Raw genomic sequence first — 12,906 nt, 5'->3', positions numbered from 1 at the left:
CCGGTTTTTTAATTTAGCTCAATCAATATAATTATGCTATTGATGATATTGCCAATGTCAAGGTTAAAGAAGATACTATCGGTTTAATAGCTTCTGTAGTTTTTGGGGATTCTCATGGGAATTTTGCAAAATCTTGGAATTTCAATTCGACTCAGATCTACTGGTTCATGCGAGCGAAGCCACGGGTAAAGACTACTTTGTTATTTTGAGGATTGGAATGCTTGAAGTTAATATTCGGATTGAAAAGTTTCACCGCTCGTTGTTTAGGGAGGGTGGGCAACGGAGCGAAAAATTAGTGGCGATTGCGATCTTACTTTGGAAATCGTGAAAATCATTTCCCGAATAGAAATTCTGATCAGATTAAAACATAAAGCAAGCAGACGCGTTCAGACCGCAACCATATAACTGGAGCAAGCTTTGGGTTTTGATTTTGGATTTCTGGCTATAACATGGCCACCGCGACCGCTCGTCCGCCCAGCTCCTTCACAACAACTGCATGCCTCGTGACACGAAACTCAGAGCGCACCGTAATAAACGATACCAGTCATACAGTTTGCGATAGCCAAGCGACAGTCGCCATTCACTCAGAGACCTTATCAGAACAGGCTTTGGAGAACGGTCTTCCGACGTATTTATCCTGCCCTCCACTTGTTTTATTGCTGTTTCTTATGATGCCAGCATTCAGCCCTTAGCCCAGTTTAAATCTGCAAGAAAAATCCTACAAGTTGCATTACTTTAGGGCGCTTGATTTACCACTAATTACAAACATGTCGGCCTCCCGGCCTCGCAATGTCATCGATTTGCAGGGTATTTCTTGTACCGGGCTTTACGTCATTGCTGGGAGACCATTATCATACATATATGTATCATTATTATACACACACAATACTATTAGATATAGTGTGATTAAAGTAATAGTTGAGTGCGGACTGCGTAGTAACAACTGTTGTTTGCCCACAGTTTGCCGTCTCGCTCTGCTTACCGGATCGCAAATCGGGTTTACTGTTAAATTCTAGTCTGTCTCACACATATGGTAATCGCACGCGCACTTTTCTTAATGCCGAGTCTAAACTTACATTGTTTAGTATATTTTTTTTTTATTTGACTGGATGGCAAACGAGCAAGTGGGTCTCCTGATGGTAAGAGATCATCTGCAACACCAACTTAGAGGCCCCACATTGCTGCGCGCAATTAGCCATTTACTTTCTGCGTGCAGAATAGCCAGCAGAAGGACATAATAGGTATGGATGAAAATGAACCTCAACTGTCGTCGAGATAGTGTCCACGTCCGTAACATCTAAACGACTTCCTCATGGCACTTCATAAATTAATGACTTTAAATTTATGGCTGTTCGAGTTATTGTAATTGGGCATAAATTGTGATTTACTGGAGGGGAATTAGGGACACTTTCGAAATTAGGTTATTTGTTAACAAGACATAATTGGAGAATTTGTTTGCTGTCCAAAATACGTAGAAGCAGTCATGTCATCATCCATTACATCGTTAGGGAATCGAAGGAAGGTCCGCAGGCTTCTAATTTTCTAAAAAGCAAGACGCTAACTGGCTGACTAATTCACTGACTGATCGATCAACCAACGCACATCTGAAACTGAAAGCGCTGGGGCAAGAAACATTACATTTTGGCCCAAATATTACTTGAAAAGGAAATTGTTATTTAAGGGGATAAAATAGGGGACGAAAGTTTGTATAAAACTCTTGTCAGTTTTATCCCAGCAGGAAAGAGACTTAATTTTTTTAAGACTAAATTTATCAGTTACATACCTTGAGTATCTTGAGTTACACTTATGAGAAAGCAATTTCAGGAATTCCTACGGGATATACATTTAGGCTACCATTTACATTTCCTAGGAGGCAAAACCGCGGGAACAAGTTAGTTGTCACTACTCAGAAGTGAGTTAAACTGTGCAATCGCTGAACAATATAATAACCTTTAAGCTTTTAACGATCCCGGCATGAAAACTGACGCCGAATCTTTCCAATGAGGAAATGACAGTCACTCGTTACGTAACGCACCATCATCGGAGACACCCGGCGTCAGGCGAGATGGCGGAGGCCTAATTTAGATTGACGCCGTTAACCCAGTCTTCGGTAGATTGGATCATTGGCCAGGCGGCGATGATTATGATTAATGTTGTAAAAATGTCTTCCTGTACGATGGGATTACTGGGATAGAGGGCAAAGAATTATAAAATCGCTACGATGTTGGGACTCCTTCAGGTGGAACGGACGTGTGCGTTCAAATTAATATTGGGAGATGGGACACCAAACCACCAATTAACAGATGTACTTTTTATACCCTGTCAAAATGTCTTTCAGCCACTGGGTGAAAATAAAAGGCTGTGACGTCGTTTCTTTGCAAATTCAATCGACTAATAGCTAAAACTAAAATTTTGCTGTTAATTTCAAATAAAGCACGTTTTCAAGACTAAAAATAAGGTGTATTTTATCATTTAGTCACGTCACGTCCTGGAATTACCGTTTTATGGTATCAACTACCCGAGTATGACAATGGCACTAAGTGAAAGTCATGTCATGAAAATGTGTAAATTCATACCCGGCAATAAATGCAATAAGAGGTCCTTTGGTGACGCTTGCTTTCACATGATCAAATAAAGCAACTGCTTTCCGAAAATTTGTCACCACTTCGAATTCAAAGTAGTTTTGAAGTTTAGATGGCAGTTTCTCAAAATCAACTCGTTTGGGGCGAATCAGGGGTTCTTTCTAGGATTGTGTACCTCAAAACGAAAAACACTAACTCTTAACAAAACTCTTTAATATAGGAATACTCCGTTGTCTGTTAGCCTGTCAAGTTTTGTACTGTTTTAGCAAGAAATCAAGTATAACATCACAAGACATGGAAAGAAATGTCCAGAAATCGTTTATGTTATGAGTGAGGCCAAACGCGCGTAGGTTTTTTGAGTTGTGAGTTTGGTTTCATGCAAAAATATATATTTTCGTCTGTCTGTGTGTTTATTTTGCCTGTTACTCATTTTGCCGCGCCGTGTGGCACAAACTGAACTTTTGGTATAATGCCCGGTTCACATTACGAGTATTCCAGTTAAATCGTGCCAGTAGCGATACATTACGGGGTCACAATCCAATGTCATGCTACTGACTGGGACGGTTATACTGAAATAATGTGAACCGGGCATAAAACCATATGCAGCAGAAACTACGCGAATCACAACTCAAAAAATTACGTTCGTTTGGCCTCACCCTATTTGTACTCATTTATAATCTACTATCTGCTTCTGGCTCAGAAACAGCATTTTGACGGCGTCTTTTGTCATCGTTACTATTCCAGCAAATATAGTTAAAAGAAACGGATGATAGCACCGCTGTTGAATCTAATTAGATCAAACGTGTTGTGACTTGTCCTTCCGCTGTAGTAATGGCCGTGGGAGGGTAATGATGTTTGACCCGAACGGCCATCATCCTTCTTTGATTGCTAGTTTCCAATCTTAAAACAGAATATAGCAGCTCGGATAGAAAGAATTTATTTATACAAAGCATCAACAAGGTACAAAATAACGTTCATAGCCGAAAGGGCTGTCTGCTCAACTATGCTGAGGTACGGAACCACATCGATGATTTTCAGCTGCAGCCAAAATAATATACTTAATAAAAAGGGGGAAAAATTAACATATCTATCTATTTGAGGCCTTAAAAACTGTTACAGTTTTATATTATACGTGCTGTCTGAATTGTCTGATAGAGATTCTGCAGGGCTACTACGAAACTCGAAACTCGAAGTTCGTATCGTACCGTCCCTCTCGCTCTCGTATTAAATGGTATAAGTGTCAGAGTGACCGCACGACACGAATTTCGAGTTTCGAGTTTCGTAGTAGCCCTGCTGTAAAGGGATAAATTCGTCTTTGTACGTGATAGCTAGAAAGATTTACACCATGAAGAAATTGAAGAACTAACCTTAAAGCACTGCCCTGCTCCCTGACATCGACTCCATTGATGACGTCCTCGCCCCTCGCTTGCAGGCCCGACATCGTCCACCAATAAGGGACGCCGGCGGCTCGCTGCGCCAATCAGGAGCGGTTACGTCGCGCCGCAGCCAATGGGAGCGTGTGACGTCATCGCGGCCATTCTGGAAAGACGGTTAGTTTTGATTTGAATGAGAATTTATCTGTATTAAGAGTATGTGGTAGGATGTTTAAAATTAAATATGGGACTAGTCATTTTTCGAATATGGGACGTGGATTTATTTAGATACGGACACGTAACTACTACATACAACAGGTCATTTACTGAAGTTTTTCACCTACATACATATGATTTAATACTACAAGTTTTTTTTGTCCCGTATGTAGTGACAAACTTAAGGGCAGGGCAAGCCAACCAAATATAGAAAAATGACCTTAATAAGTCAACCATTTTTGAGAAATTTCGATTTCACGCTAAGATTTTGAGTTCTGATATTCGGAATTGATAATATTTTGCACTTATTTTTTTTGCAAAATATTCTTGAAGTTGTGCGATCAGATGCAAAAACCAATAAAAAAAAACATTTTCTTTATTTCTATAAAATTTTGCCCCTTCTGAAAATTCAGGATTCAGGAAAATTCTACTTAATTGAAAATTTATCGAAAACGGTGAGACATTTATTAAGGTCATTTTTATATATTTGGTAGATGAATTGCCCACCTATGTCACCCTTTTAGCTTGTCATACTACTTACGGGACATCCTATTATGTTACATTTAGAAATGAGTCTCATTTCTCCATCAATTCACGGATACAGAATAGAAACCCAAATACGTCATTCCGGTTCAATCGTAAAGCTCTTTTAAATTCAAGTCATTAAGGAGTCATATAAGGAGCAGGAAGTAAATCATCGCCAGCTTAGCGTATAACTATTATAAACGGTTATATAACGGTTGTATAACTGTAACTTATTGTCTTAGCCGACCTACGACTAAGTTCGGCTTAAGTAGGTGAGCGGATCTTTCTTAATTTGCTTTTAAATGGCTACTGTTAGACAGCTGTTTATGAACTAGCCTGCACCCGCGGCTTCGCATGTGTATCATAACCGGAAATTGAAAACAAATTCAGGAATTTACAAATGTTCCCATGGGAATTTCTAAAAATTACTTCGTAGCCTTCAATTACGTTGTTGAAATAAAGCATTGAAAAAAAAACCGACTGGTAGGGGCACGGCGGGATATCGATTGATGTTCAACGCGTAATCTTTCCAGGAGTATGGTTTGTTCAACTACTGGACGAAATATATCAGGTTCATTTGCCCTAGTTCAGATGCCCTGGATATATAATAATCATAGTAAATAGCTTCGCACGAGTGTATTACGCGTACTTAATAACGAAAATTAAGACTAAGGGGCTGTTTATGTGATGCCGTCTCCGTCTATTCGAACAAAATAAATAGAGACGGCATCACACCTAACCGCCAGTTAACGCTAATCAATGGATGGTGAAACAGCCCCTAAATCTACAGCTATCTTTCTTAATAAGAATTAACCAAATATGTGCAGCCGTCGGATATTTCTTCAATGCAATATTACGTTTATACATATTTAGATTAAAGTTCTGGGGGAACGAGCTTTACTCAGGCTAAAATTCGACAACACGCGTTATCCCAGAGACCAAGCTAGATCATTTGTTCCAGTGACGTAGCGTAGTTGGAGCGGGAGGGGGCGGCCCGCCCCGGGCGGCAATTTTGGGGGGCGGCAAAATTCCATAATTTATAATGCTGAACTATATCTAGATAATAACATATTCCGTAAATTCACCGCACGTACGATTCGGACCGTTTAGAATGAGCATGTTTTATATTACTTACACTGTGACGAAATCGGGGAATCCCCTTTCTACAATAATGATATGTTAGTTTTTTTTAAACCTTAACAAGAGGACGGCAAATTTTTCTTCCGCGCCGGACGGCTGATACCCACGCTGCGCCACTGGTTTGTTCGTCCCCGAAATCCCCCACACAACTCAAAGATGGTCCAAAACTGTTTTTTACGAAACATTACCGAACTAGATCTAAATAGTTGCATAACATCAAACACGAGCGAGGCCTATCTATGCTAATCAAATTACAGGTCATTTAGCAGCTACACCGACCCAATTTTCTTGATAAATGCATGTTACTACTATACTTACACAAAATTAATAGAGTAATTTCCACAGTTAAATAATAAATACTAATACCAAGACACAATTCTGTAGTTTTATTTTTAACTGCCGTGAACTTTAAGGTAACATTAAACAAACAGGCCAAATGAAGTTAATTTCTCTAAGAACCAAGTGGCCTGACTTTTACTGTTTAAAAAATAATCAAGAATCAAGCAAGATAATTAATCGTGCGCAGTAAAAAAGTTCAAAATATTCTTAATTTATAATATTTTTTAAAGTTCGTGACTAAAAAGTGCTCTTAACTCATATATACATACATATTTAGCAAAAGAAGGTTAAAAGTGTTTTTTACGTCGCTCTAATGTCGTGGTGGCCTAGTGGTTTGAAAGCCGTGGTGGCCTAGTGGTTTGACCTATCGCCTCTCAAGCAGAGGGTCGTGGGTTCAAACCCCGGCTCGCACCTCTGAGTTTTTCGAAATTCATGTGCGGAATTACATTTGAAGTTTACCACGAGCTTTGCGGTGAAGGAAAACATCGTGAGGAAACCTGCACAAACCTGCGAAGCAATTCAATGGTGCGTGTGAAGTTCCCAATCCGCACTGGGCCCGCATGGGAATTATGGCCCAAGCCCTCTTGTTCTGAGTGGAGGCCTGTGCCTAGCAGTGGGACATATGAATGTGCCAAATTTGTGCATTTAACAATGAATGGTATTTTTATTTGTTTATTTAAATATAAATATTATCACAGGAAAATTAGTTAACACCAATTGGCCTAGTCTAGTCTCAATTCCCAAAATAAGCAAAGTTTGTAAGCAGTTGTAGAACTATTTGTACATTACTTTATACAGTAGATCCGATTTCTGTCATCCGATTTCACCAAAAACCCCCGACTTTGTTACTTCAAAGTTCAATATCTCAAAAACGGCTGAACCGATTTTGATAAAACCTGTCTAAGACCCATCGCTAGAAAACCTGCTTTCATTCAAATAAAAAAACCACATTCAAATCGGTCGACCCGTTTAAGAGCTACGGTGCTACAGACTGACACACAGACACACATAGCGGTCAAACTTATAACACCCCTCTTTTTGCGTCGGGGGTTAATAAAAACAGTTCTACGACAACTCCGGACCGTATTTTAACTGATTCAGACCGTTGCAGTGCGAAACCGCTCTTAGCCGCAACATTTAGCAAATCAAAATATACGTATTTAGATAGTTACATTTGCAAATTGTTTTGATTAAACGGCCTTGGCTACACTCATAAATTATGCAACAGAGATAGTTAGTGCTATGCTGAGCTTAATAACAGATTCTAAATATAACCATGCATTAGAGTTGTTTATACAATTAGGCGAATGGGTCTTAGAAACTTATTTGATGCTAAATTTCCATAATTTTTCAATTTCCATTGCAACGATACAGAGAAAACAATAGAAAAATACAGCTGGGGCATAAATGCGAAAGTTGTATGATCGTTTGTTACTCCTTTACGCCAAAACGGCTGAACAGTTTTGGTATGTAGATAGCTGGTCGTCTGGAGTAACAAATAAGCTAGTTTATAGCTTGAACACACAAGAGAGCGGTGGCGGGGCAGTGCGGCGCGGCGTGAAGGCGGTACCGGTTGTAATATTCAAGCTAACATAAAAGAGGGCACACAGAATACCGCGCGGGAAATAAGCGTGGCGCGGTATCATGTGTGGTGTGCCCTCTTTCACGTTAGCTCGAATATTACAACCGGCGCCGCCTCCCCGCCCCGCCTCCGGCGTCAGTGTTTCTAGCTTTTATCCCGGTATTTCGACAGGATCGGCACAAAACCTCTATATCTCAAGCACTAGGATTAGAGACATGAAATTGGCGCGGCTGTCTTATATATATATATATTAATCCGACTGGATGGCAAACGAGCAATTGGGTCTCCTGATGGTAAGAGATCACCACCGCCCACAAACATCTGCAACATCAGAGGTATTGCAGATGCTTTGCCAACCTAGAGGCCTAAGATGGAATACCTCAAATGTTAATGAAACCAGCGCCATAATTGGGAATTTCCATGGAATTTAATATAAAATCCCCGAAATTCTATCCAGCAGCTGCAAATGCGAAAGTTTTCGAGTGTTTGCGCGCGCGCGTGTGCGTGTGTTCTTATGCAACGTTGACAAATTAAATCCCGGAATTTAAATTCAAATGCCAGTGAAACGACGGGTGAAAACCAGTTATAAGTCTCACATTTTCCTTATAGTTACAAAACCTATCTTGTTCATGGCATTACTACCTGCCATATCTCTAGCTAGAGGACTGTTCACAACCAAAGTAAAATAAATATTGTTTAAAATACGGTATAGTATAGTAAAATTGTGTAATCATTCGATAGTCAAAAACCATTGTTTTATAAACAAGCTATTACCTCATGTGATAACAATAGTACGATTATGCTTAGAAATAGTACTGGGTCTGAGTAGGATGATCTCAATAATGGATCTAGAGGTACACAATTAGGTGTTTGACAACATCTGAATATAATTCTATATTATTATTGTTAGCATATTCTGTCACTGCCGAGCAAAGGCCCCCGATTTTAAACTGCTCTCTGTCTATTGCTTACGGGCTAATCCTTCAAGAAGAGGAAAGAAAAGAAAGAAGAAGAAAAGAGAAAAGAAAAGAAGAGAGAGAAGTCCGGAGGCTGTATTGCCTATCGTTTCGGACGCTCGCGATCGCAATCAAATGACAGATTACGCATACAAAAACTGTCATTTGATTGCGATCGCGTCCGTCAGAAACTTTAGACCAGTGTTTTTCAACCTTTGTCATGACCGACCCCTTTGGTATGAAGAAATATTTCGACCCTACCCGTTGCTTTTTTTTCATGTATTTTATTTTAAACCCCCGACGCAAAAAGAGGGATGTTATAAATTCGCCCGCTATGAGTGTCTGTGTGTCTGTCTGGGGCATTAGCTCTTAAACAGGTGAACCGATTTTAATGCGATTTTTTTTATTTGAAAGCAGGGTTTTTAGCGATGGTTCTTAGATATGTTTTATCAAAATCGGTTCAGCCGTTTTTGAGATATTGGGCTTTGAAGTGACAATGTCAGGAGTTTTTGTAACAAATATACTGACCGGCAAAAAATCTGGCCCTCAAATGTAAGCAGTGATAGGAATTTTGTATGTAGAGTGGGTCAAAATTTGTGCCGCTGAGCATTACTAGTTAGCATTTATTTTTAAATATATTGTTTTTTTCACTGGAGCAGTTTTCCCAGCAACTAATAGGGGCTTGGCGACACAGGTTGAAGAACACTGCTTTAGACAATACGACCTCTGTTCATCCCGCCATCGGCGTAGGTTTTCCAGTGCCCTTAGTGTAAGTTTTCGGTTACAAAGTACGTCTCGATCGCGTTCGCGTTAAAATCTCAATTTGTATGCAAACACGAACAGCGCCTCTAGCGGAACGTTTGCGATGTTCGTGTTTCTATACAAATTGATATTTTAACGCGAACGCGATCGAGACGTATTTTGTAACAGAAAACTTACACTAAGGGTACAGGTCGACTTTTTGAGTTGGTCACGAGACAATATTGGAATCGACTCGATTTTTTTTTCTTTTGTCAATGAAGTTATAGCCAGATAAAGTTCAGCGTCACGTCATGCCGTGTGATACTTTTTAGCACCCCCACTATGGAACTTCGACATGCTTCATCTTTGTCATGTTATGTTTAAAGAAAAAATGCGTATCCAATATTTTCTTATATTCTATCTAACTGAAGAACTAAAAAATGCATTTTTTTATCCAGGAATAGGTATATCATATCCAAATAATTTATTGAATCAGGCGTTAGTTTGCGGAGGTCCATATCAATGAACTAAAAGAATTTCCTTGCTCACCCGCGACCTTACGATAGCTAAGCTTATGCAAAATATGCGTGTTCATGCAGTTCCTCCACCTCCACACTGTAAGAACACACACAAATCACACAAACCAATCTATCAACATCACCACACTACACTGACGCGTTTCGAACTCAACCAGAGCTCATCTTCAGAGTGACACAATCGTACACCATGCTACCAGTTGTTAGACTAACGAACCACAACCACCGTTTTAACTTGTCACTGTAACTCCCCAAGTACCCACATACGTTTTATGAAACAAAACAAAACTACCCACAAATTATTAATAATTTTTTTAACCGTCCTTCAAAACTACCTTGGTTTTTATTTATTTACTGTCAAGCATATTTTGGCATATTTTGCATAAGCTTAGCTATCGTAAGGTCGCGGGTGAGCAAGGTAATTCTTTTAGTTCATATCATATCCAATTTAATATCGTATTGGTTGCGTCTCGGTGGGAATGGCCCGGCGTTCTACTAAAATTTTGTGAACCAACACCGAAAATTAGATAGTGGACAATATTTTTTTGCCTAGCAAATATGGCCACTGTTGCGAAAGCAGACAAAACAAAGTGAAACCGAGACAACACCATATATATACAAACAATGGGTATAGCTTATCTGTAATTTAAATACGTTTTAAAATGTAAACAGTCGGCTGTCCTCGCTTTGACGCCTGTGACAGTTCTGCTGGAGAACGCGATGCGTGCGCAGGGCAAAGGCGACAGCGATTACATAATATAATGTAGTAGAAATGTATTCTAACTATAAATTAACCTTAATAAAATGACCCTACACTGCGTACATTTTCCTTGCAGGCAAGGCTTTGTTAAGAATGGATTTTAGGAATGAATTTTAGGCTTTTAGCAATTAAATTAAGGGGGGCCCTACTTAACCAACCAATTGAAAATAAGCCCGCGTAATTTTGCTTATATAAGCAGGGTGCATTTTTTCACAGATACAGCTGTTTATAGCATATAAATAAATATCACGGGACAAAGCAAAGCTTGTGTTATGGGTACTAAGCAACGGATAAATATAATTATATAGATAGATACATACTTAAATACGTATTAAGCTCCCAAGACCCGAGAACAAACATTTGTATTTTTCATACAAATGTCTGCCCCGACACGGAAATCGAACCCGGGACCTCAAGCTCAGTCAGGTTCTCCAACCACTAGGCCATCTGGTCGTCAATATAGTTATAATGACATGCTTACAAATTTGTACGGAACTCTCGGTGCGCGAATCCGACTGGCACTTGCACGTTTTATTTATCAGTACTTACTTTCCCTGCGACGCTCCTGTTTTTATATTTACGATAAAGACTCGCTTCCACCCATGACTTGGGGCGGTTACGTGATATGAACGACAATATCTTGCGGTAATTCAGAGTTTAGCGGTTTTACCATTTAGTCGCGCCGATTGCGCGGGGTTCCAACATAGTAAGTTTCATGTTTGGATTGAGGTTTACCCGTTTGTCTATATGATCTTGTGTTGTACTTTAGACTAAGAACCGTTTATAAATACGAACGTTTATTAATTTGTGTGTGTTTCTTACTGTTTCTCGATAAAACAGTTGGACCGATTTGGACGAAATTTGAAAGAAACAAAACTACCAGTCTTGCGGACGGCGCTGATCTTCCTTTGGGCCTTTTGGTCATCATACGTTGAAAAAAAAATTTTGGTACTTACATACATCTTTGTATAGAAAAAAAACTTTCAGTTCTTCTTGGCAATGATGGTCCGAAAGCGCTGGTAGTATAAAAAGTGACATATAAAAGAGCTCTTTGCAGCCTATTTACAGAATAAACATTTTGATTTTGAATATAATTTACAAATAAGTACCTAAGTATACATTCTGAGGTATTCCATCTTAGGCCTCTAGGTTGGCAACGCATCTGCAATACCTCTGGTGTTGCAGATGTTTATGGGGTGGTGATCTCTTACCATCAGGAGGCCCACTTGCTCGTTTGCCATCCAGTCGAATAAAAAAAAACAATGTTATAATTACGGTTACCATTATGATTATCTCGTAAATCACGATCTGCGTTCTCTTTGTATTTGAACTCACGAACTTACTATTCTGCTAAAGATCCTATTTCGTACAGTTCATGTATTTCCTAATTACATGATTATTCTTACAAATTAATTATCTATATCATAGTTTGACCTTAGAACAATCGTGGGCATTGTGGGTCAATGTTACATCAACATCACCTACGTTTATGAGTGTTGTAGGTAGAGACAGGCACACATATTGAGGTCAGTGCACTAATTGTATGGCCGAATTTTAGAATGCGTAGGATTAGATTGTTTTTTGATTATCAGTCAGGTCAGGATGTTGATGTTATCTGTTTATGAGTTACGTCGAAATTAGTTTTAGTTTTAATATTGTAATACTAGACTAACTAGACTTTATCCGTGGCTTCGCACGCGTAACTAATTAGATGTAGCAGTTGAATTGTAATTCCGGGATTTACCATAATTCTAGTAGGCATTCTCAAAAATTACATAGAATATTTATAATGGTCATATTAAAAAATAAATTGCAAAATTGCTTATTTATCTTAGCGGTTGCAATTCCAGTTTTATCCCGATCCCGTAAGAATATCGGAATAAAAAGTAAGTAGTAGTTTGTAGTATTAGTATTTGTAGACTGATCATTTGAGGGAAACCATTTGAGGTTCTGTAATTTTTCACCGAGAATATTTTCTGTTTTATATGACGCACATTTTTTTTTTAAACTGTAAGCGCTTCGGATTTTTTATAAACTACCTAACCTAACCTAACCTATAGATAGGGTTTTACAAGATAGCCCTGAAATATACCCTAAATAGTTTACAATTTCAGAAAAAATCGTTCGTCCATGTGAAACAGTTGGAAAAATTAATC

General features: G+C 39.0%; 1 protein-coding gene across 1 annotated transcript in view; it reads right to left on the bottom strand.

Moving 5' to 3' along the window:
- LOC141444268 (uncharacterized) overlaps positions 1 to 12,906 on the bottom strand; it is a 119,012-nt gene that overhangs the window by 71,749 nt on the left and 34,357 nt on the right. Inside the window, exon 2 of the mRNA XM_074109759.1 lies at positions 3,950 to 4,121. Within this exon, the coding sequence (XP_073965860.1) occupies positions 3,950 to 4,023 (74 nt within the window). The 5' untranslated portion in view covers positions 4,024 to 4,121. The remainder of the gene's footprint in view (positions 1 to 3,949; positions 4,122 to 12,906) is intronic.

This window comes from Choristoneura fumiferana, chromosome 29, assembly GCF_025370935.1.
Source record: "Choristoneura fumiferana chromosome 29, NRCan_CFum_1, whole genome shotgun sequence".
In the NCBI taxonomy this organism is placed as follows: Eukaryota; Metazoa; Arthropoda; class Insecta; order Lepidoptera; family Tortricidae; genus Choristoneura; species Choristoneura fumiferana.
The sequence above is the reverse complement of the archived record's forward strand: the minus strand, read 5'-3'. Positions and strand labels throughout refer to the sequence as shown.